The sequence below is a fragment of the Aythya ferina genome, assembly GCF_964211825.1.
Source record: "Aythya ferina genome assembly, chromosome: Z".
Taxonomy (NCBI): Eukaryota; Metazoa; Chordata; class Aves; order Anseriformes; family Anatidae; genus Aythya; species Aythya ferina.
The window spans coordinates 24,362,957-24,387,402 of NC_140299.1; the positions used below are offsets into that span (position 1 = coordinate 24,362,957).

The window sequence follows — 24,446 nt, forward strand, 5'->3', positions numbered from 1 at the left end:
AAAATAGCTTGCTACATGCTCAAATTGTGATCCAATCACTGCATGTGACTGCAATTCATCTTGTTTTATCTGTGCTGGGCTAACATTTATTCAGAGCAGTGGGAGGCTCGGGAATGCCTCACAGTAGTTTTTAAACATCTTGCTTGCTTTTAAAAATCTTCACATCCTGTGGCTTGCCCTACCCTATTCCTATTCCAGGTGCCTTATCAATGAAAGTGAGAGAGAGCTCACAATGTTAGAAAATAAATGTGCTCCAACACTGTTATGACATGTAGGCACAGCCTTGTGAAAGTTTGCTATCTGTGAAATCACAACTAGCAGAAGTCACATGCTGCTTTCAACTGAACTAGTAGTTCAGTTGAAAGAAGTGTTGAATTTGGAAGAACTGGTCTATATTTTTTTTTTCTTTCTAACTTTAAGCTAGGTTATGAGCCAAATCATATGATCTGTGTATTGTTCTGAAAAGAGGCTGAAGAAAACAGAATCATTTAGATCCAGCAAGTCTAGGCTGAATAAAAAAGAACTAGCAATGACCAGTGAATTAAGGAAGATGACATTCTGATTTTTTTTCTTAAAGAAAAATTGTTAATTTTTTACAATAGGGGAAAGAGAGAAACTTGTATAGGGTCTGTTTCTTCCAAATGTTCACCTGTTTATCATACAAAGAGTGCCAGTATCAGAGACTTTCATGTATCAAATTTAATCTTTTTTCATCAATGCAGTCTCTCTTCAGTAAATTTGACTCTAGAATCATCCTAGTGCAAGAAATATATTCTTTTTGTGGATTCAGAATTGGTTTAAACAAGACAAACTTAGTACTTTGATTCTCTTAAAAAAGCTGTGATGGAAAATGACATGAATGGCAGTATCCACAGAGAAGTGCTGCAACACACTAGAAAGTTGTTTTGTTTAAATTTGTACAGTCAATATGTGGTTTATTGTGGTCACATAGTTCGTGTGGACTTACTGCTTGTTCTTCAAAATAATTCTGACAGCTCCACAGGTTATTTAGTTTGGGGTCTATACTTATGCTATTGCCTCTGAGTAATTGTACGGCTATCACAGGAGATAAATGAAGCTTAATTAAATTTACCATGCTTTCACGTAGCTTCTGTTCCCTTAATGGAATAAAATGATATTGTTGTCAGCATGTAAACTGACAGTTCATCTCTGATACCAACTGTGCGATTAATTCATGTCGTCATATTTCCCAGGATAAGCAAATTGACAATTGTAATTCAAACATGAATTGCACCAGTAGTTATTATTATTTGATACTGGGACATAACCTAATGTACTAGCTGGGCAGATGCCAAATAGTCATCATTCAGAACCTTTTTCCCACTACCTAATTAAATATAAATATTTCTGTCATTCTATAGCACGTCTTTCTGTTCCTGTAGTGGTGTTGTAAGGCCCTGCATCTGCAATGGTTGTTCAGGTAGATTCAGTTTGTTGTGATAGTGAGAACAGGAACCAGCATTAAGGGTCTTAGAGACTGAGACATCTTGTGGTACCACTGACAGGAAGTTCCAATAAAATCTAAAATAAGCGCATGTATACCTTTCACATTATACCACTCGTAATGGCTGCTCTCATCAGCAGAGGTGCCACACACTCTAGTTTAAGCTATGATAGTGCCCAGAAACATGGCAGAAGCTTTTGCAAAGAATTTCCAACCCTGGTGTGTGGTGTGTGTTGGATTTAGATGACTGGGAGAGAGCCCCTGTACCACCTCACTGCAATATGTGCTGCAGCCTGGCTGCTGTTCCTCAGCCCACTCTGGTGCAGCTCTATTCGTCTTCACTCTGTCATTGCAAATCTGTCTATCTCTGCTGATCTCCACAGAACCAACTTGTAGCTGCAGCAGCCTTGTATTGGCCATGTCTACACAGCTAAGTAAAACAGGCCTGGACAATGAAGGCCAAAACCACATCCACGTGTTACAGCATGGGCCTACACACTGTCCCTGTGGCCCATGGCACAGTTACTTTGGTGTAGGGTCCTTTTCCTGTTCCACGTATCTGCAGTGATTTAAAGGCTACGTTGCTACCCCCAGTGTGGCTTCTTCTTGCACAACAGCAAGGACGTGCACACACCACCAGAAGTGTTTCAGATGGGCAGGGGAGGGCTGCAGGTGGCGTAAAGCCTAGTAGGGTGATTTTGGAAGACTCTGTAGATGCAAGGGCACTATCCCTGCCTTATGTGCATGTCTTATGATCCAAACTGTGCTTAGGATTGGGCCAACTGGTGTGGATCGGAGATGTCTGGGGAGACTGCAAATTTGTATGGCCTTCAGAAGCTCCGGGCCTTCGGGCCCTATTTTACTTAGTGGTGGAGTTGTGATCACTGGGAAAAGAGCTGTTCCTTGTCCTTACTGTCACAGCATGGTGATGGTGAAAGTAGGAGAGTTTCTCAAACTCACAGAGATGTAATTGAGAGTACAGTTCAGATAAACCCTTAAAGCCAGAACATCATTCAGTAAATGAGTAAGAGAACTGAAGGGCAGTCAAATAGTCTCTTACCTTTTCTTACATTACTGACAGAGAACAGATCATATCAATGTACACATAAATTGTTGTTATAGGTAGGATTTTTGAAAGAAACTGGGCTTTTTCTACCTAGGGGCCTCTGGAAAATTAATCTGTACTAATTCAAAGAATTAATTTACAGTTAAACTGCTTTAAATTCTTGTGCATACAAATGAATTCCAGAATGAAAGCAGCCATAATTCAGATAAGTTCAGAGTCAGAATTCAAATAAGTTTAAAGTCAGGGTCATCATGTCCTGTTACCTCACTTGCTGATAACCACATCATCTAATTACTTTTTAAAACTGATTAAGTGCCATAGGAGCCCAAGGCAGTTTGACTTTCTTCACAGCCAAATACCTGGTCATTTTAGAAAATGAGACATAAGTTCCTAAATAACCTAGGTTGTTTTTGAAAATTTCATTTTGTTGGAATATTTGAAGTGCTCAGCACCATAGCAACAGCATAGAATTATGCCTCATCTTCTATAGTAATTTAATATACTAAAAAAAAAAAAAAAAAAAAAAAAAAAGACTGGTTATCAGTTTTGAAAAATATCAGTTACATTACAAGTGTGAGAATAAAGTATCAGGTCTAGTGATACTGGTAAGCTATTTCTGAAAAGGAATAAGGGCAAATCTTTTATTTTTTACTTTTTCAGAGGGTGCAATGAAATTTTAGGTCTGCAAGGTCTCACAAGTTTGAGAATAAAATACTCTTACTGATACTAAGTATTATCAATAAAAAAGGCAAGGACAAATCTTTAATTTTTCAGAGTATGCTAAAATTTTAGGTCTGCAAGGATTTAATGGTTAGTGCAAAAAGGTAGGAATTAATTGGCTATGCTTGCTCTTGCAAAGAGCTAAAAGTTTTAAAAAAGAATTATTGATTTTGTTTTATGCTATATGACCTTCATAAAGAGATAACCTAGTGTCCCTTTATTGTATAAAACCAAATGACTAAGACAAAAATTAGATCTCGTTAAAAGAATAAAATTAAAATAAAAGTTGAACCTCTTCAGAAGAATCAGGGATTTTCTTGGTGCTGCTGTGATAAATTAGATTAAATACAAGTCTTTTGTGTTGTGTTACAGTATATAAAAGACATGCATTAAGTTGTTAATAGTGTAGTTTAATGAGAAACACTTTAAATGTCAGCTATGTAAATAGCAGACAATACAAGAAGCTTGGAAACTTCTTTCATTGCTTCTGTGGAGAGGAGTGACTCTTCTCTTTTAACACCACTTTAAGCTGGGTCAGGACTGCGATCTAAATCCCTGATTTATAAGGATCATAGCTGAAGCATTTGTTTTGTGTTAATGCCCTGTCTTCTGCATCCTGTGGAGTGGTTTTCAAGAACTCTTCTACTACTAGTGACTCTTTGTGTTCCAGTAAGCAGTGAATAACACCATACCTGGGCATTTCTGTTTCAAACTTTGTTACCTTTTGGAAGAGTATGATACTGGGATATTGTGCAAAATACTTATATAGAATTTTCTGTCCTTTAAAAAGAATTTAATTTGTTGTCTGTTCCTCAGGGTTAAGCTTCCATATTGAAAGGTTTGTGCTATGATGGTTTCTGTAGGTTCTGTGATGAATTAGGACAGTATTATGAAATATAGAATGTAAATTTAGGTGGTAGAGATAAATAGGATATAGCCACTGATTTTCATTGCATAGTCATCTGCCACATAGTGGAAGGGGTCTGTACCATTACTGAGAGGTTTCTTTGGGCAGCTTCTTTGTGGAAGGTTCCTTCTGCAAAGATTTTGACCCTGCCCCAGTGACTGATAAAACATGACAAGATGCCTAATAACAGAACAGCCTATAACAACACTGGAAAATCAACACTTCTGTCCACAAGCTGTATGTGTGCATTGGGCAATTCAAAACCGAGCACGGTCAAACTCAAAGGTTAAATGCAAATGAAAGGTTATATTTGAAGCACCTTGAAAGAAAAATCACTAATCACTCCATAAGCACCCTTCGTTCCAAATTTGCAGGAAAAGCTTCTACAATTCAGTATTCTACACTGAGATAGGAATTAGGAGTTCAAGCATATTGTAGCTCTGAATTGAATAAAGAGGTGTAAACAAAAAATAAAAACAAAAATAAAAACAACAACAGAAAATACACCCTGGAGTGGGATAAACCTTCAACCTTTGCAAAGAATACTTTTCAGAAACTCTCTGAAAAGTTATGCTCTCACCTACTGATTTCAGCCATACTGTAGCCTTTCTCACTTTCAAGGAGGTGTGTTATTAATCTCCTCACTTCAAATATGATGTGCCTCATGAGCTTCCCTAATCTTTTTTGCTAGTATCAAATTGTCATTTAAACTGTGCACATTATTCCAGTCTAAAGAGATGATTCACAACTGTTTCCCTGGTTTTGTGCTGATGTAACTCCATTGAGATCATGTCGATATTCCTTGTCCCAAAGGGAAGAACAGATCTTTCATGCTCAGTTAACATTCCTACTTCTCTCCCCAGGGTACCTATTCTCCTTTGCTAGAGATTCTTTTGAATACTCTAATTAAGAATAAGAATCTCATTGAATATTAATTAGTTTTTCACTGGCCTCATTGAAAATATTTAACTCAAAGCAATTTCCTGGTAATTATCTCTTGATTATAATTTTGAGAGACTTACCACTTTTTAAAATAAATTCCATTTTTTGAAATAAAACTTCCTTTTGCATGTGTCCAGTTTGTCACAACTACTGATAAAAATACAAGAAGCAGTAGCCATGAAGAAGTCATTTTGTTTTGTCTTATTTCTTGGGCTTCCTTTCTACAAAAGCTGTCATTATGTCCCTAGCTTTCCTTCTTTTGCTGTTTTTCACTCTAATTACTTAACTATACAGCAGATGACGGCGTCCTTCATGCAGACAAGTTCAGAGTCTTTTCAGGGATTGAATCTATTGGGCTTGTACAAGCAGACAGCTCTGTATTAAGGCCAAAATGGCAAAGCAGCTCAAGACTTTTCTTTCTTGCCTATTCCTGGAATGGTGAGATAGGACCTGATTGGTCCTCAGCTCTTTCTTCAGCTTCCCACTCACTCTAGGACTCCTAGTTAGGTATAATTAAATACATGACAAAACCCTTTTCTGCTTCCAAATTTGTTTTGAATATTCAAGAGAGAGGAAGAGACTGCAGAATTTGAATTTCATGCCCTAGAACATATGGTGATTTGGACTAGCAGCAGGACAAACTAAAACCATAATTTTTATATCCTTCCTATCATAGAAGAAGGAAGTGGAAGTAGCTTTTCACTTTTAATAGATGGCCACAGCAGATGCTCTTTGAAATCTCTGAAAAGGGGTAAAATTCCGCAAATGCCAGAAGTGTGTGGTTGTTTTTTTTGTTCTGTTTTGTTTTGTTTTTCTAAATCAGGATGCGAAGTAAGGAGTCTAAGACTAATTCTCAGTGAGAATGAAAGAGTAGGTTTCTTGTGAACTTTTAGGAATACTTTGAGGAATGCTGCAATCATCCTGTGTGCCAGCAGCGTCATCATTGGCCTCTAACAGGGCAGTCATGTTGTTCCAGTGAAAGCAATTGCAAGCATAGCCCATTGCAGAGTTCTCAGCCTTCTTGCCTGGGATCTCAGCATCATCCAGAAGCTTGTGAAATTATCTTAAAGCACCCTTTAAAGTTTACCATCTTATTGCAACAGCATCATATATAGATTCCATTATTGCAGCCAGGAGCATTAACCATTCTCAGGCCCCTGTAGAAGAACACTTACATGGCTTTATTTCATATGAAGGATTGCATAAGGACTTCAGGCGAAATTCCTTCCCAAATTCAGCTGAAAGCCTTATGTAAGTCCAAACACTTGCCTTATGCTTCCAAAGAGAAGTGATGCTGATTGAATGCACTAGAACTCTCAGACACTACTGTAAGGGAACCAAATCATTCACAAGAACCCTTTGCCTCCTTGAGCTTGAAGAGCTGCTCTGTGCAGCTCACAAGAAAGGCTGTCAGAAAGGATCAACCTTTGCTGCCAGTACAGCTAATGTGTTGCTACCAGCTGGTTGACGTACCTCTCCTGCTGACTGGTAATGCTTACTTCACCAGGCACTTGGTCTGCTTCCAGCACATGCCTCTATTTATAATCTGAACAGCAGCTACAGGGACTCTGCTCCATTCATATTTGTCAAGTCTTATGGAGTTAGTTACTATACCAGATGTCAAATTTTATAGTGAAAGTACTTCAGTCTCCATTCAACCAAATTCCTCATTTCTGCCACCCCAAGACAGTACTGCTCATCATATATCTGCAGTGCAGACCAGTTACACTTGAAGAAAAGAATTTACTTGCCTTTGAGCAGCTGTAGTTTGAAACTATGACTACAGTAGAATAAGAAATCCAACTGTTAAATTAATTCATTTTTAAGCAACAATTCCAGAATTAAAAACATAGAATATTAATAAAGCATAATTCTGCACACCCTTTATTTCTATAAATCTAAACTGAAGCTTAAACCATGTTTTATAGTGTTGATATTCCCTGCAATGCAGCAAGCAATGAATAAGCAACGCTGATTCCAAAAGCAGAAAACATCTTTTAACCTGGACTGCTTTTGTTTCTTTGTTTTGTGAAGGGATCTCTTGAAGTAACTTAATTTTGAATACAACTCATTAATATGGGCTCCCTGCACCTGCATTTGCAAGTCTTCTCTAACTGCCTAAACAGGGGGCCTGGAGCTTTTAGGATTAATTTTCCTTAAGTGACCTACTTCACAGAGAAAGATAATCGTATGTTTATAGCCTCTTGCATTCTATTCAGGTCACAGATGGACAGATAGCAAAGCTATTCTTCAGTCACTTACCGGAGTTGCAGCTAATATCTAGTGAGAGTGGAGATCAGGTCAATGTTGATTGGTCAGAATGCCTAAAAGTATTGAAAATCATCAAATCCTACTTCAGTCTCAGGAGATGTCACAGTTATGCCCTAGGATACTAGTCAGTGGTTTGCTCTAGGAGTGTGTTGTAGTAGTGATAAAATTATTGTGTGCTATAGAAGTTAAATATCTGACTTTGAATCCTCTGCCTTGAAGGTGGACACCATGCACCATTCTGGCAGTGAACATGTCTAACATTACCCACATACCATGTACTGTGGCCAACAGCAAGGATCAGAAGTTCTGGGAAGTTTTTGAGCTTTTACTTGCTAAGAAGTGCTTATGATCCCATGAACAGTCATCACTGTAGACATAATTTTACAAACAATCGCTGTGACCTAAACCTGTGTTATGGAAGAATATTTTTTTTTATACCATGTTCAGTGGAAACAATAAAACTTGTATTTTGCTGTTAACCATAACAGACCTATTTTTGCTCTTGCATTGGGTTTATCCTCCACTGCTGTAGAAACACTTATGCAGCTATGTTTGTAAAGCAGTTTGTCATCTGTGTTCAAATATTCAGAATTTTCACAAGGAAATGACAAGGCTTCATTTTCTGTTATGATACTTTTAAAAGTTCAGTGGAGCTTTTCGTGATGAGAAGTGGGCAAGAAGTATGAAAAATGTCTCTTTTTTTTGAAAGACCAACTTAAAGTGTGCCAGGAAGCCAGTGATGTTAATTGTGACAAGTCTGAAGAACTAAGTATTTAAATTGTGACAGTGCCAGCAAAAGGATGCCTGGCTTTCAGAACAAAACAAAACAACATACTTGTGCAGGTTGAATTCTTAAACTGCAAATGTGTGTGTGCCTGTGTCACTGTGTTTATATGTACAGCTCAGCTTTTTGCTCTATGGTGTAACTCTGAAGGGTGTCCTGGCAGAAGTTACATTGTAATTTGGATCACTTTAATCACTGAATAAATGTTGCCATTTCATGTGGGCCAGTAATCTTGGAACACCTGAAGAATGTTTTGGTTTTGTTTCATTGTGTAATGGTTTTGTTACAACCATTAAGACAACCTGACAGAGGTGTGTTTGTATTTCCTCTAATGCAATGTAATACAGTGAGGGCAAAAGCAATTCCTTTTAGCAAAAAGCCTTTCAATCAGGAATTAAATAAAAGATTTTAGAGAGAGACAGTATGGGTAGCCCACCTACACCTATCCTAAGGGACATTAGTGCAGCTGTTTCATCATAAAAATCCTGGCCACAGACTCTAGCAGTTGTTGTGAGCCCTTTGGGTTTTCCAGGCATGGTACTTTCAGCTTCAGGACCTGAGCGTTTACCATCCCAGGTATTAGCTCCAGAATTTTCTCTCCTGAGGGAGAATTCCCTAAAGTATGTGCCTGAAGTGTGTGTTTCTCAGTGTTCACGTTGGAGCTGTTAATAAACTTGATCACATGTAACCCTACAGATCCGAGCATCAATGCACATAATCTTAATCTAGTTTAAGAACAGCCTGTTGTAGGTGTGCTTTGATCTGTTTCTAAAATAATTAATTTAAATCAAGATAAGTCCAGTTTTAGCCAAAATAATTCACAAACCATACATTTGTCTGTGTGCATGTGTGTGTGAAAAGTTATTTGAAAATAACTTTGTACTGCTATGATTGGTTACAGGCTATTTTAATCAGATTATGATTTTATGAAGTATGGAAATAAAAAAAAAAATGTGTCTTTGGCCCTTGTTTCTCGGTATGATATCCATCACATTTTTGTGTCAGAGAATGTGGAGTTTTTTTTTCGGAAGAAACAGGATGTCTAAATAGTTGAGAAGTTATAGTGTATTATCAAATACAAAACTAGACTAAATCAAGTAATTTGCTTCTATTTGTGGAGCAGTAGTACAATCTACAGAAGATATTGTAGAGATTAGTTGTAGGAAAAAATGTACAGTGTATGTTATAAACAACTTCTGCATTACAATAGGCATGTTCAAACCCACTGTATTAGATTTCTTAGGGGTAAAAAGTGGAGAAATAGCACTAGTGCAGTCCTGTTGAAAGTGACTGATTTAAAATAACAAGCTCCAAAGAAACCTTCCAGCTTTTGAACCAGGGTAGCTATTGCAGCTACAGAAAATACATGATTTTTATTTACTGTTGACGTTCCACTGTACAAGAAATAACTGAAGAGCCTCCTAGCTGCTTTCTTGTCAGGGTTTCTTGTAAGGGCACTCGGCAAAGATGCAGGTGAGACATGCCAGGAATCCCACTCATGTGGTTACTCAGCGTTGGCTAGGACTCTGTCTCCTGGGATTTTCATTGCTTATAATTTTGCCTTGTATTATTGTGAGTATAAACAATACATTGAAAAAGATCCATTCACTACCCTTTTTGCATTGTCAGTTATGATATGAAGCAATCAAATGGTTCCCTTCCTGTAACCGTCCCAGATAATTAGCTTGTAATCTGCAGGGTTACATGAATATAGAATCTTGTGTGTATATTTTTTCTGTGAGAAAAGACAAATAGGAAGATACATTTTGTAAACGTGAGTAAGTGTCACACACACAGTTAACTTCTAGTCCTGCTGTAGCAGGGCTATGAAATAGGACCACTCGCATGAACTTGGTGTGGAGATTTGTTTGCAAGATCAGAACATCTAGGAGGAAATGTGATTATGATGATGAACTCAAATTTTTCACATGATTTGTACAGAATTTGTTGATCTGCTGTGCTACTATAGATGAAAAGTAAATCTGTTCAGAGAAACAGAAGTATAGATATTGTTACATAAATTTGTTCTCATCTTCTTTAATATGTGAGTCAGTGCTCCCTAATGAAGTAGAATTATCATTATATTAGTTTAGTCACTGAAGATTTAAAATTTCCAGTGGTGAACTTCTAATTAGTTGAATAGATCATGAAATGGTACAGCAATTTGAAAGAACCTGTATTTCTTTTCTGAAAGAGCTTGTATTCCTGTTCAAGGGAAGAAGCAGTATATTTGAAAGAAAATGCAGGAGCATGGAAGAATCAGACATCCCATTTTAGTGAAACAGTAGATGTGATCTGAATTGATAATGAGTGGCACTTAGTGACTGGTTGACTTTGAACACCTGAGGAGTTTTTATAGGAATCGTAATGTTTTTGAAATGTGCATTTGTGGAACAGACTGTGCATATGCAAGAAGTGAGAAAAAGAAACTTGGTGGGTGAAATGGTGGCAGAATGATTCATATGTGCAAAGTTCAAATAAGCCTATCAGCTTATATACAAAATATCAGTAAACTATAATTAAACATATGGTCCCTTCCAACTCAAGCCATTCTATGATTCTATGATATTAAATTATATTAATTATTAGAAATAGATTACAATAATCATTCATAATTCACTATAAACTTATATGCAAAGTCATTTTGGTTAGAGTTACAGATCATTAGTTGTCAGTGATGCCTTTAATAGTAAGTTAATTAGACAAAAATTAATTATTTTCTTTATGTATTTTTCATGTAGGTGTGCAACTCACATGTGGTTGTCTTTATAAAAGTAAATGATAATGACCTGTTTGTGTACAAATACCTTCACCTGATATATAAGATGTTTTTCCTTTGCATTCTAAGTAGAAGGACAGGGTCTACAAATGATGGCTAATTATTTCTGAAAATTAAAATCCTGTATTCGTGCATATAATAACTAAATTATAGGCAAGGATTGTTCCTCCATGGCTACATTAATAAATCCCAACATCACAATCCTATTTGCAATAAAGCAATAATATCTCTATGCTTCTTGATCCTTAGCTTCTTCGCTGATATTACTGAAGTATTATTAACAGCATTATGTTGTTGAAATTCAAGATCTTTGATTTTGTAAGTCCAAATTAAGTATGGTATTTAATAATAATAATAATAAAAAGTATATTTCAGGCATAGAAGGCTTGCATTAGGGCAGCTAATCCGTAGTTCCAAAGCACTACATTAGCTCTCTTAATCATGTTGGTGACAAATCTTTCCCTATAATGTCTTTCATTAAGTAATACATTGAAAAAGCACTTATACATAATACATATATATTAAAGTGATGACTAATCATGTGCATATTCTAGAATTACAAGCTGTTGCTTTTCCTAGAATCACAGAATGGTTTGAGTTTGAAGGGACCTTAAAGATCATCTAGTTCCAATCCTCCTGCCATGAGCAGGGATGCCTCACACTAGATCAGGTTGCCCAAGACCCTATCCACCTGATGTCTTGAACCCCTCTAGGGATGGGACATCCACAGGTTCTCTTGGCAACCTGTTCCAGTGCCTCATCACCCTCTGAGTGAAGAATTTGCTACCAACATCTAAGTATTCCCCCTTTTAGATTAAAACCATTACCCTTTGTCCTATCACTATCTGCCCATGTAAAAAGTCACTCTCCACCTTTTTTATAAGCCCCCATTAAGGATTGAAAGGCTGCAAGGAGGTCTCCCCTGGAGCTGGTTGGATTTCATCATCCGTAACATTTTATTTTAAGAAAATAACCTCTCTTGAACTAGGAAGGTAGAGGTTGTTTTCCGGTAAAGATATAGCTATATTAAAAATTTTTTTGATGAGTACTTTCTGAATTTGAAGTTTTGATGATTTGCACACTTGTATTCTCACTTGAACATTTAGTCCTAGAGGTTTGAAGTCTCTGACCATTCTCATTCTGTCTTTGCAGTTCGACAATCAGCAAGCATTGGGAGGCAGAACTGGCCACGCTCAAGGGTAATAATGCTAAGCTCACAGCAGCCCTGCTGGAGTCCACTGCCAATGTAAAACAATGGAAACAACAGCTTGCTGCATATCAGGAGGAAGCAGAACGTCTTCATAAGCGGGTAAGTCAAGGCAAACAGCCAGGATCATTGAGTTGGAAGTCCTGGTGACTGTATTCACTCATTTTGAAGTGGAACAAATAAGCTTATTGTTGGGGCTTTAGGTAAATCTTTGAGACAGACACTAAAGATCACTTTAAAGCACACACTGTTTCTCAGGGAATTCTTTTGTAGCAGTTCCTTTTCTGCAGAGGGTTTTGTTGTATCCAGAGTTATCTCTGCTGTAAACCTTAGGCCACCTTTGCCAGCTTTCACTCCTTGTTTTATGCCAGCTGCATCGCATCTGTTTCAGGACTTTCACCATAACATTACATGTGACTCCCTCCTGCCTCTAAGCCTGTAGAAACTTGACATCAGATCTGTAAGTTAAAGGAAACCTGTTGTAGTTCCCAGAATTACCAAGGACCAGCAGCTTCCTTTTGAACTTGCACCCAAAGAAAACCAACCGTGTGTAGGACCAAACACATTATATGCAAATAATGGTCTCCTCTTGCATTCATGCAAGAGGAGCAGGGTCTTCTTCCCTTCACTGTAAAATTTGCAGAAGTCATTTGGCAAAGCAGAAATTAAAACACAATTGGGGTAGGAGTAATAGCCTTTGAGAGAGGAATAAATCACAGAATCACAGAATTTCTAGGTTGGAAGAAACCTCAAGATCATTGAGTCCAACCTCTACCTAACGCTAACAATCCCCACTAAACCATATCCCTAAGCTCTACATCTAAACGTCTTTTAAAGACCTCCAGGGATGGTGACTCCACTTCCCTGGGCAGCCTGTTCCAATGCCTCACAACCCTTTCAGTAAAGAAGTTCTTCCTAACATCTAACCTAAAACACCCCTGGTGCAATTTTAGCCCATTCCCCCTCGTCCTGTCACCAGGCACGTGGGAGAACAGACCAACCCCCACCTCGCTACAGCCTCCCTTGAGGTACCGATAGAGAGCGATAAGGTCGCCCCTGAGCCTCCTCTTCTCCAGGCTGAACAAGCCCAGCTCCCTCAGCCGCTCCTCGTAGGACTTGTTCTCCAGGCCCCTCACCAGCTTCGTCGCCCTTCTCTGGACCCGCTCAAGCACCTCGATGTCCTTCTTGTAGCGAGGGGCCCAAAACTGAACACAGTACTCGAGGTGCGGCCTCACCAGAGCCGAGTAAAAAAGCTTATATAGCTTATAAAGCTTATGCAGTGTTGAAGTCTGCATTGTGAATACAAGTATACAATTCCTCTTCTCTTTTCACATATGGCACTTAATATATTGGTATATTTATTCATGTTTGTCCATGTGAATTTAGTGTAGGGCATACTTTTGTGCAAAATGAAGGCAAGCCTACACGTGTGTAGTGAAGATGTATTTAGTGGAGCTTTTCTAGAGTTTTTTTTAGTATCAGAAGCTGAATTTAGTTAAGAAATTAAAAAAAAAAAAAAGTGGCAGAAGACCTATATACTTTTGTGGATGAAGACAACTTTCATGAATAAGCTGACAGACATGAAAGGTAATGTAGCAAACACAGCAGATTTTTAAATTTGATTTTATAGACTGTAGTCTCTTATATGAAATAAGATATGGAAATAACAGTTAGCTAAACCCTGCAAATTCCAAAGGTTCTTTCAGACCTGCACTGGACCTGTCCAACTGAAGGCTATCACAGGAACAAGCATCATATTGATCTGAGGACGAGAAATTCAGCAGGTTGCACCTAACCTTCGCCCAGCTCTGGAAGAGTAGTGAGAATTCACATGACTTGAGAAACCTGGGGAAATGTCAGGTTGTTGGGGCTGTCCTATACCTAGACTGAACTGAAACAAGGATCTTGAAATCCCAGCCAAACGAGTTTAATAGGGAGGAGTGACAATTTCCAATGGACACTTACTGCGTGTGTGATACCTGTCTGAATGAAATGAATGAAATGTAATTAAAACTGGTTCTTTCAATTGAAGAAATTGACAGTTGCTGACAAAATTGCATTGCTTTGAAACTTTTCTATTCAGGTACAAGCTTGTCATATATGTTTGTACAGAGATGTTTTCACTTATTTGTCTCATTTAGGCATCTCCCTTGGCAGGGTGGAAGTTCTAACCTGTTTTCTAGGTTTGTGGATGAAAGATAATAGTCATATTTGATAAATTTTTGATACTGCAGAATACCAGGTGAATTTCATTACTAGTGAAGTTTTACAGTGAAGAACTTGTTGCTCAAATATAGACATAATGAGGTATCATTCTTCTTAATAATATGTATTAACAACTTCAGTTGCAAAGCTGAGAAAATAGAGTTCTGATCCAACAACGAAAAGAAAAGCAACACAGAACAACAAAAACTGAATTATTTACCTGCTCTCTGTGGGGAGACCCAAACAGACAAAATGAGCATGGCATGGTGATAGAAGGTCCCATTTTCTTAATATTACTGTCACTCTTAGCCCTATCCTGTCATTGGCAGTTTGTTACTGGCAAACACAATTAATGAATATAGAATTTCTTTGTATGTTACTTTGCTTGCACCTGATACTACAGTAGTAACAGAAGTAGTAACAGAAGTAGTAACCAAGTGAACGCAGCAATTTTCCCACAATTATTTCGTATTTCTGAGGAAATACAGGATGTTATAACATGGAATCATCTACAATGTTCTTTTACAATCAGCTTTTATGTGCTTGTATTAAATCTTTCTGTAATCCATGACCTCGGGGCTTACTAATATCTCACAAACCTCTCTGCCTATGTCTCAGTGGGCATGCCTGTAAATTACTACAGCTCAAGAATACTGCCCTCTGTTGGAATTGCTTTGAGAAAGATATAGACTTGGCTAACACAGTAAATCAAACTGTCTAGGCAAAAGTGTTCAGAGGGTGTTAAAAATCAATTTATCTGTTACCCCTGCAGCACAATACAAGAGCTATTCTAACTTGCATGCTGGGCACTGATCTTTCAATTTGAAGTAGTTCCACATTCCAAAAAGAAACTGTAATTCAGATATTTCTCTGTTACATGGACAGAAAATGTGCTTTTGAAAAGGTGAATATGGAGACTGTTGGCTATGGTATGTTTGATAGCAAGCAGCGTTTAAAGACTATCATGTAATCATTCTGTTAGGTTTATCTGTTAAGCTTGGTGTACGCACCAGCTGCAACTGATCCAAAAATGCTCCCTAAATTGGAATCCATTTCTCCTGAGATTATGTAGAAGTTACACATCATGTTTTGGACGGTCCGCTTTTTTTATATAGATGATTCATATAGACACAGAAACATGAATGGGTGTACCAGTCTAAGACAATTTCTCCTGAGATTATGTAGAAGTTACACATCATGTTTTGGACAGTCCTCTTTTTTTATATAGATGATTCATATAGACACAGAAACATGAATGGGTGTACCAGTCTAAGACAATTGACTAACGTACTGAGTTAATTTGTTTCTCTAAGTGCTTGTCCTTCTCCATAGATAATCATCTAGGTAATCCTCTAGACATGTGATGAACTCCATCTTTAGTTCACAGAATCACAGAATAATTTAGCATGAAGGGGAACTTTGGATCTTGCCCAACTCCCTACTGAAAGTATGTCCAACTTTGAAATCAGATCCAGCTCCAGGGTTGGATAAGGTTACTCAGGACAGTGTGTCAAATCCAGAAAAATAGAGAACCCACAGCATCACTGGACAACCAGTTCCAATACTTGACCACCCTTCTTGTCAAATTGGTTTTCCTAATATCTATTCAGAATTTGCCGTACTGCAACTTGTGGATGATGCCAGTTCAGAAGAAAAATGCTTTTTAATCCAAAAGAAACTGCGTTGAGAAAGAGTTGATAGATGATATTTTAAAATACTTGTAGAAAAAAACACTTCAAGGATAAACAAAAGTTTGGAAATTAGTTTGCATGTTTAATTGCAATGTAGTTGTTGTTTTATATGCAAAAGTTGGCTGTTACAGCATCTTGCCCACTGGAGAAGTAGAATGTGTGTAGATCTGTATTCATTAGAGGGATACACACACTTATAAGATCATAGTGTTGTACAGAATAGAACAGCTTTCAAAATAAAGAACTGTACTTCCACCACTAGCTGTTAAGTTTAGAGCAATTTAATAACATATTATGTGGTTTATATATAATGCAATTGTGGTATTCACTCCTTACATGCTTTAAGAATATCTACAAGTTCAGGTACCTGAGTCATCTATCTGCAAGCCACAGCAGACTCATGCCCTCTGTCAAATGTGGTAGTAGTGAGGAAATAATGCATATCGATTAGGAAATTTTATCTTATTATTTCTGTTTTTAGCTTCCTCTTTATATAAATAGCTTTATAAATAGTCTTACTTAAATAATTGCCTCTATTTAAAAATAAGGGAATGTTTTTTTAGTGCTACTATTAGGTGACTTTTTATGGTACCTTTCTCCACAGTTTGAACTTTGTCATGTTTTATTTATATATAAATATCCTTTGATTTTATATCATATCCCACCACTAAACCATGTCCCTGAATGCCACATCCACACATCTCGAATACCTCCAGGGATGCTGACTCCACCAATTCCACGTCCCTGGGCAGCCTGTTACAATGGTTGTCCACCCTTTATGACAATAAATGCTTCCTGATATTCACTGTAAACCTCCCTTGGTGCAACTGAAGGCCATTGCCTCACATCCTATCACTTGTCACCCAAGAAGAGTGACCAACACCCACCTCGCTTCAATCTCCTTTCAGGTAGTTGTAGAGAGTGATGGGGTCTCCCCTCAGCCTCCTTTCTTCAGACTAAACAGCCCCAGTTCCCTCATCCACTCCTTTTAACTCCTGTTTTCTGGGCTCTTTTCCAGCTTCATTGTTCTTCCCTTAATGTCTTCCACCAACTCAATATCTTTCTTGTAGTGATGGTCCCAAAACTGATGACTCAAGGTGCTCAAGGTGCGGTCTCACCAGTGCCATGTTCGAGGGGACAATCCCTGCCCTAGGCCTGCTGGCCACACCATTTCTGGTGCAGGCCAGGACACTGCTGGCCCTCTTGGCCAGCTGGGCCACAGCTGGCTCACATGCAGCCGGCTGTCAACCAGCACCCCCAGCTCCTTTTCTGCCAGGTAACTTTCCAGCCACCTGCCCCAAGCCTGTACCACTACAAGAGGCCAAGTGCAGCACGCAGCTGTTAGCCCTGTTGAATGCCATGCAACAGGATGCAGCCCATTGACCTAGCCTGTCCAGATCCTTCTGCAGATCCTTCCTACCCTCATACAGTATTCATTGTAAACTTTGACTTTTCAGGTGTTTTAAATTCTTTTAAACCCATCATTTTTTTTCTTCCATAATTGTTTTCAAATTTGACTGAAATAGTTGCTCTGTGTATCACAGATTACACTTTTAAAGTAATAGAAACAAAGCTATAATGCCCCCTCTTAGATTTGTGATTTAATTTTTAAAAAATTAAGTTAATTTATTATCTTTTTTTTTTTTGATTAAGATTTCCTCATCTGATAATTTAGTTTCTCACATTAACCTGCACTTATTTGCTTTCTCTGAGGCTTTTGTTTTCTTTGTTCCATTTATTCTCTGCATTAGTAATGCTTAGAGCTGAGAAGAAATAGAATACAAATTCAGTGTGTCTGAGTGCAAAGTTCTCCATAAATTAAAGTTTTGTGCTCTCTTCTGTTATATTTTGAGCTTAAGTCAGAAATACTGTATGTTGATATTTTGTCAGATATTTTTCAAAAGTTGACTAAATTTTTGAATGGACTTTTCCTTTCAAAATACAAAGAGAAAATAATTTTGAGAAGACACACTGCCCAATCAAGAGCTTAACTTAAAGCTCTGAGCCTTCTGTCCTCTAATCTGTTCAGAAGCAGCTTAACAACAAGGATTTCCCTTGAGCAGGGTTGGGGAGCACTCCTACACACCCTGCATAACATTTGAAGTCAAAAGGGATTCATGAGTTTAGAACAGCTCAGTAACAGAAAAAAACACCAACTGAAGTAGCTACTTCAGACAAATAAAATAGCAGTGGTACTAACATTAATCCTGGTATCACAGAAAGGAAATGATTGAGTGGTGACATAAATTATGCAACATATCCCAAAGTTTCATCTTTGTCATGTAAAAAATTACAATTATACATTTTTTTTCTTGCATGCTAACTGCTAAAGTAAATCATCCTATGACACTGGGCAATAGCTCAGAGTAATAACACCAGTGCATAATAAAAGAGCTGCAGTCCATGAAGATCATTTATCTGCAGGAAAAGAAACCTGCAATGACAAGATGAAGGCAAGTGATCAAGTTCTTGGGTATTTCTAAAAGAACAGAGAGGTAAACTCTTGAATTCTAGGTTGTTATTTTACCAAGATTACTTAGGAAATTAGATAAAATTAGCTTATTATGTTCTGGTTCTTTCATCTGGTGAATGAAATAAGTATGAAGACATCTTATGCAGTCATCAAGAACACCTGACGAATAATGGATCTTGAATTTCACTACTGTAAAAAGAAATTTTGAAGTGGAAATTTAAAAAAATGCATGAGCATACAGAAATAAAACTATGATCATTTTACTATGCCATTTCTATGCTGATTAAAGAAAACAAATGTCTAAATGCAGTTGGTGAAGTCCACAGGAAGTATGAGGCCCCATATAAATCATCTGCTCAGATTATCCTAAAAATGTCAATAGAAAATCTTTGCAGACCCTTAGCAGTCACCTCCACATTTCCACCACCTGCATTAATAATTGAATAGCCAAGACTCAGTTTCAAACGTGCAGATGTGCAACTGCTTGCTGAATCAGAGCCCATACTGTGGATTTCTGATTTGCTGAGAAGTCAGTGCTCATTGAAGAATTTATTATCACCAATATGAGACTACTGTGAATAACTTACTTGAGTGAGGAAAGAAATTTTCTAGAAGTGGAAATATGAAATAAGGTGACAGAAAGAGTGGTAAGAAGAAGAGATTTAATCCAAAAAATTATTGGCAATGCATGCTTTTTGTGTGATGTCTACCTTTTGTTATACAGTCTTCAAGACTGTGTCCCTCCTGTCCTTCCTGAAAAATATGGACTTATATTTAAACTTAGATTGCTTGATTAAAGAAAAAGGCTACTTGAGTATAACTTCCTTCTTAAATTACTGTAATTAGCATGCAGCTTGGTAGTCATGTGGTGCCATTCTTTAATGAAGAAAATAGATAAGCATTTTGCAGGGTAAATATGGTTCATTTGGCAATTTAATTGAAACAATGGGACTATCATTTTGCTAACATTTTTAATGCATTTAATTGAAACAAATGTGTGTGCAGTTGGACCAATCCTAAGGGAACAAAAACCAGACAAATAAATCTGTATTTTTACATATGCAATCCATTAATCTGGAATTGCAAGCAAATTTTTGTTGCACTTGAAAATCCTGATAAAGCAAAAATACATACGTAGCTTTTGCCCAAGTGATGTTAAGTAATGTTAAATATTGACCAAACGTTCTGGGGAGTGTTAAGTTAAGAAACAACAAGTTAAGTTTCTGTGTTGGAAAGGCTAACTGTTCTAACTGTTAAGTTTCTAGAAGATATGTGGGAAAACAGTGACTTTGCTTTTTATTTTTGAAATTGCAATAATTTCTTAAAAGAAGAGTTTATGTTTTAAAGTAGGCTGTAATTACCTTCCTAAGGTCTGTTATCCTAACAGTAGAACTAGTTTCTAATAAAAAGAAATCCACAGTGGTATTTTAAAAATCCTTGAGAAGAGCCTTGTGACTTGACCACCTTTGTTGCATGATATTAGGGGATAACCAAGGGAAAAAATGTGAGCATTTTATTTCAAGGGATATGTGTTTTTCTCTCAGATGTACATTTTTGTCCAATATCCATTTCAGCTATCATAAATTTCATACTGGTTTTGAAATTTTATTTGTTGTCAGTCTTGAATTTAGAATGTCAGAATGATTAGAATGATTCCTTGAACAGAAGTGTCTACCACAGACTCCCAGGTCCCTTTTTAGGCATGATTCCTAATACTTATAATCCACATCTAGCCTTTATTAAGATTCAAACCTTGTTTAATACTTAGAATTTACTGAAAAAATTGCCCCTTTTCAGACAAAGCAGGTGAATCGGGTTATAGTAGTTTTGTTTCCTGTAATCAGAATGTTTTTGTTTGTTTGTTTGTTTGTTTGTTTTAATGGATGGTGAACTGAAGGCAAGTTCTTTATCATCTTCTTCTGCTTGCCTTGATTTGCTTTTAGAGTAGATTTCCATTTATGACCCAAGACAATATCTTTATATTTTTTTTTTGTGGAAATTCCTTTACACTGAATGTGGGGTGATAAAAAAGTAACTGCTGTTACTCTGGGATAGTAAAAAAAAAAAATGTGTGTTTTCTTAAGGACCCTCATCTCGATATTCATCATCTATCTAAAAAGAAGGAATATTATTAAGATCTGCAGGTTTTACAAAGTGCACTTTGTGGAGACATACTGCAGCATTTTTATGTAGTCAAAGCTTTGTAGAATGAAATATAACTTATAATTCCAAAACTCTATTAGAGAATGAGGAAATTGCAAGGTCCTCAGGATTAAAAGATGACATATCTGTATTGTGTTTGCTATTGCATGTATTTTATGAACTGGTCAGATAGCAGATAAAAAAAAAAAAAAAAAAAAAAAAAAACCACTTTCTAATTGAATTTCAGACAAAGGGATATTCCCTGAAGTTAGCATTAACACTATCACTTGCAAATAGCAATGCCTGGCTGAAGCTCAGAGCATTGATTTTAGTACACTTCTTGTATTTTCATATTTTCCTACTTCAGTCTCATTTTGTTTTTCACAAAAATCAAGCAGATGATGGATTATTCCTCTTTCATCTCTGCAGAAATATCTAACTGTAGAAAACATTTTGATATTTCCATGGCTTGAGGCTTCAGTGCCCACAGAGAAAAATGTGTCCTTTTCAGCAAAATCTTTAATTGATTTCTAAGTTGAAAAAAGTAATGTATTGTTGGTAATACACAAAACTCTTCCCCTTATCCTTAGGTTATCATTTTATCCATAGATAAATCTTGGAAGACTACAATAGTTAATTTGCTGTCAGAAGTGATAATACGATGGTGCACTTTTTGTTTTTTTCAGCAGCAACATAGGAAAGCAATTTTCCTTGTTCTCTGCATTTTCACATTTATTAGAACCAAATTTTTTCTCAGAGTTTTTATTCTTGAAAGCCATACCAGATTGTTTCTTATGGTTGTCTTGTTTGCATGCTGTCTTCCATCTTACTGTCTACCATGAAGAACTGAGAAGCTTCTTCTGCAAAAGTTATGTGAAATTTTATGCAGTTATTCCTTGTTTTGCTGAGCTACACAGTATCATTTTTCTACTTACTCTGGAAAGCAAAGGGCTCTTTTTAATTTGAAGGATGTTCATCTTCAATTATTGATGGAATAATATCACAATCACGGTTGTAATCCATTAAGCAAGATAACTGCACCAGCTAAAAATACATAAATAATACTTAAATTCTGTCTTGCATGAGTACTCTCTCTGTTCTACACTGTGGCCTAGGTTAGTAGACCTTGAATACTGTGTTCCACAATAAATATGTGGAATACCTTTAGGAAACAACAAGTTAAGATAGTCAGGTATATCTATAAAATAGACTAAAGCAACCCCAAAAATGTACTTTAACCCATATTTCTCAGCATTTTTGTAATAGCTAAAGTAATTTCTGTATGAAGTTTGAAAAGAAGTTCATGACTTGTAGGTACTGACTCTTAAGATAATAAAAAAAAACAGTTTGTTGATTGAGATTAGAAGTATACAAATCTATCTCAGGAAAGTGGTATTAAAAAAATTAATCAACTTCGAGCAAATGTAGCTCAGATTCATTCTGTCAGTACTTGCTCTGGGAAGGCGACCACTTGAAATGTTTCTGTCATTCCCACTTCTTTGCTTCAGTCTAACCAAAGTCTTCACTCATGAAGCAGTTGTCTTTGTTAGGATTTGATACAATCTCTACATTTGTTTTCTTCATGCTTTGATTTGGTTTGTTTTCTTGGAGAAGCTCTGTGCAATTACTGTCTTAAGCTTATATAAAATCTGTTTCCCCTTCTGTTATGTGGCCTCACTCCTCCTGTCTTGGCAACAGCTGCACAGTATGATGAAAACTTCTGCCTGGCATTCTCCTCTATTTATAGGCTATTGACCTTAGATCAGAATTTCCAGAAAACTCTTCAGTGGCTTCTGCTGAGAAGGCTTAGGCTCTGTCAGAACAAGTTGCCTTTCTGTCTGATTTCTACTGATGTATTTCTCAATAAAGTATGCATTTAAGTACAATAATGTCCATATGAGAGAAAAAATAGCCCATTAAATCGTCACTAAAAAGCCCTTTCAGAATTTCTTTCTCTACAAGCAATCCTTACCTGGATGACAAATGTAAAATACAGAAGCAGGGGCTAAGAATAATATTCCTTTAAGTCTCAAATATGAAGCCACAGTACAGACTTTCCAGATTTGCAAGTCAGTGCAGTCTTATGATGAAGAACCTTGTTTGGTCAGTTATTGTTCAAAGACTGTTTTTTCAGTCTTTGTCAGAAGTCAGAATACAGTCAGAATTCTGTACTGGAAACAAGTTTTAATCAGAGATTCATTATTTAGTGTTGCTGTGAAAAGACTTGAATGATTGCTCGAGTCTTGCTCTTAAATGTGAAAAAATAAATGAGGAGATGTCCCTGAAAATAGCATGTGGGAGGGTCAGACTAAAGCATTTTAGCTTCCTGTTATGCCCCCTTCTGTGCATAACACATAAACAGTTATTTTTGATGTTTTTTGAACCAATGGTCATTAGAAAAATAAATTCAATTTGAAACAAGGAAATAGAGCAAATAAATGTTATCCATGTTTTTTTGCCTAGAGCTTTATCTTTTGTTACTTCTGTTTTCAATTACGTATGCTTTATATCGCATCATTTTCCATCTTACTCTACAGATTTTTTGAAAGGTTCATAATATGATTTTCTTTTTTAAAGGTGCATTCAGCAAGAGAGCATATTTGACATCTTTTCAGATTTGTATAGGAATGGGCATTTAAATAAGATTATTATTAAAGTAAACATGTTTTTAAGTTGAAAATTTTTTCCCAAGTTACTGTGCTTTCAGCAGTTAAAAAATAAAATAAAATAAAATAAAATAAAATAAAATAAAATAAAATAAAATAAAATAAAATAAAATAAAATAAAATAAAAAATTGAACCATGCATTATTTTCTTGCACAAGCAGTAAAAAATGGGTGTTTGCCTACAGGAAATCTGGACCAGAGCAAGGTATCGCAGCCTCTTCTGAGAGCAGTTGACTGTTGGCAAGAAGGTTTGTGGAGCAAACTGTACCCTGCTCAAGCAAAATCAACTGTGTTTGCTTAAGCAATTTCAATAGGTGTCTCAAGTTAGTATGTCCAGAGCACACTGAGGAGCGTTCATGCGAGGCATGCAGCCAGTGGGTCTCTCACAGGAGGCATTTCTGGCTGGTAGCAATACCTGCAGCCAAGAGCAAGGTAACATTTCACCCACCCCAGCTCAATCCACCAGCCCGCTCAGACTTCAAGCTTGCACTAACAGTATGCATGCATCCTCACCCTGTGTGCCTGCCCAGAGGAAACCCCATGGAAAACAGTAGGGTTCAAGCTCTTCCTAAGTCACAGGGAGAGACACCTCTGCCCCCTTGCTTCTACAGCACCAGGAGAAAGGTGTTTTGGGGGCTGATTTTTCCCGTCTCTCCTGTTGAGGCTGTACCACTCAGTGTAAATGAGTATTCACTGCACCAGTACTTGGTAAGAGCCAGTGGGCGTAACAGCTTTAAGAGAGAAATTGACCTTCTTGGAGGTTATGTATAAAGTTCCAGACTTACAAAATGGGTGGAAAAGGGTCTGAATGTGGGTTTCTAAATCAACGCTACCTCTGGGTTCACAGAAGCTTCTGCGTCTAATTCAAGACTTTGTTCAGCAGAAAAGTTTGGAAATGTTTACTAGGTTGAACTTCAGAAGGCATGAAGATGGTTGATGTGGATAAAAGTGTGGTGACACTACTAAATGGTGAATGGTTCCTGGCTGGACAAGACCCTGAGCAGTGAAATACAACTTCAAAATTGCCCTGGTTTTGAATGAGGGGCCTGGACCAAATGAGCACCAAGCTCCTTTTCCAGCCTAAATTATTCTGCGAGTTGGTGATTCTTGATGTGTTTACACAGTGTA

The 24,446-nt window shown here is 37.1% G+C and overlaps 1 protein-coding gene and 1 long non-coding RNA gene across 4 annotated transcripts in view; one reads left to right on the plus strand and one right to left on the minus strand.

The window, feature by feature from the left end:
* LOC311426694 overlaps positions 1–21,819 on the minus strand; it is a 33,327-nt gene extending 11,508 nt beyond the window's left edge. The window contains exon 1 of the long non-coding RNA XR_014686972.1: positions 21,588–21,819. This is a non-coding gene — a long non-coding RNA (uncharacterized lncRNA). The remainder of the gene's footprint in view (positions 1–21,587) is intronic.
* The window catches only part of HOMER1 (homer scaffold protein 1), an 87,005-nt gene that overhangs the window by 52,205 nt on the left and 10,354 nt on the right, over positions 1–24,446 (plus strand). For all 3 annotated transcript variants that reach the window (XM_084503237.1, XM_084503236.1, XM_084503238.1), the window contains one exon: positions 12,087–12,243. In XM_084503237.1, coding sequence (XP_084359363.1) covers positions 12,087–12,243 — 157 coding nt within the window. The remainder of the gene's footprint in view (positions 1–12,086; positions 12,244–24,446) is intronic.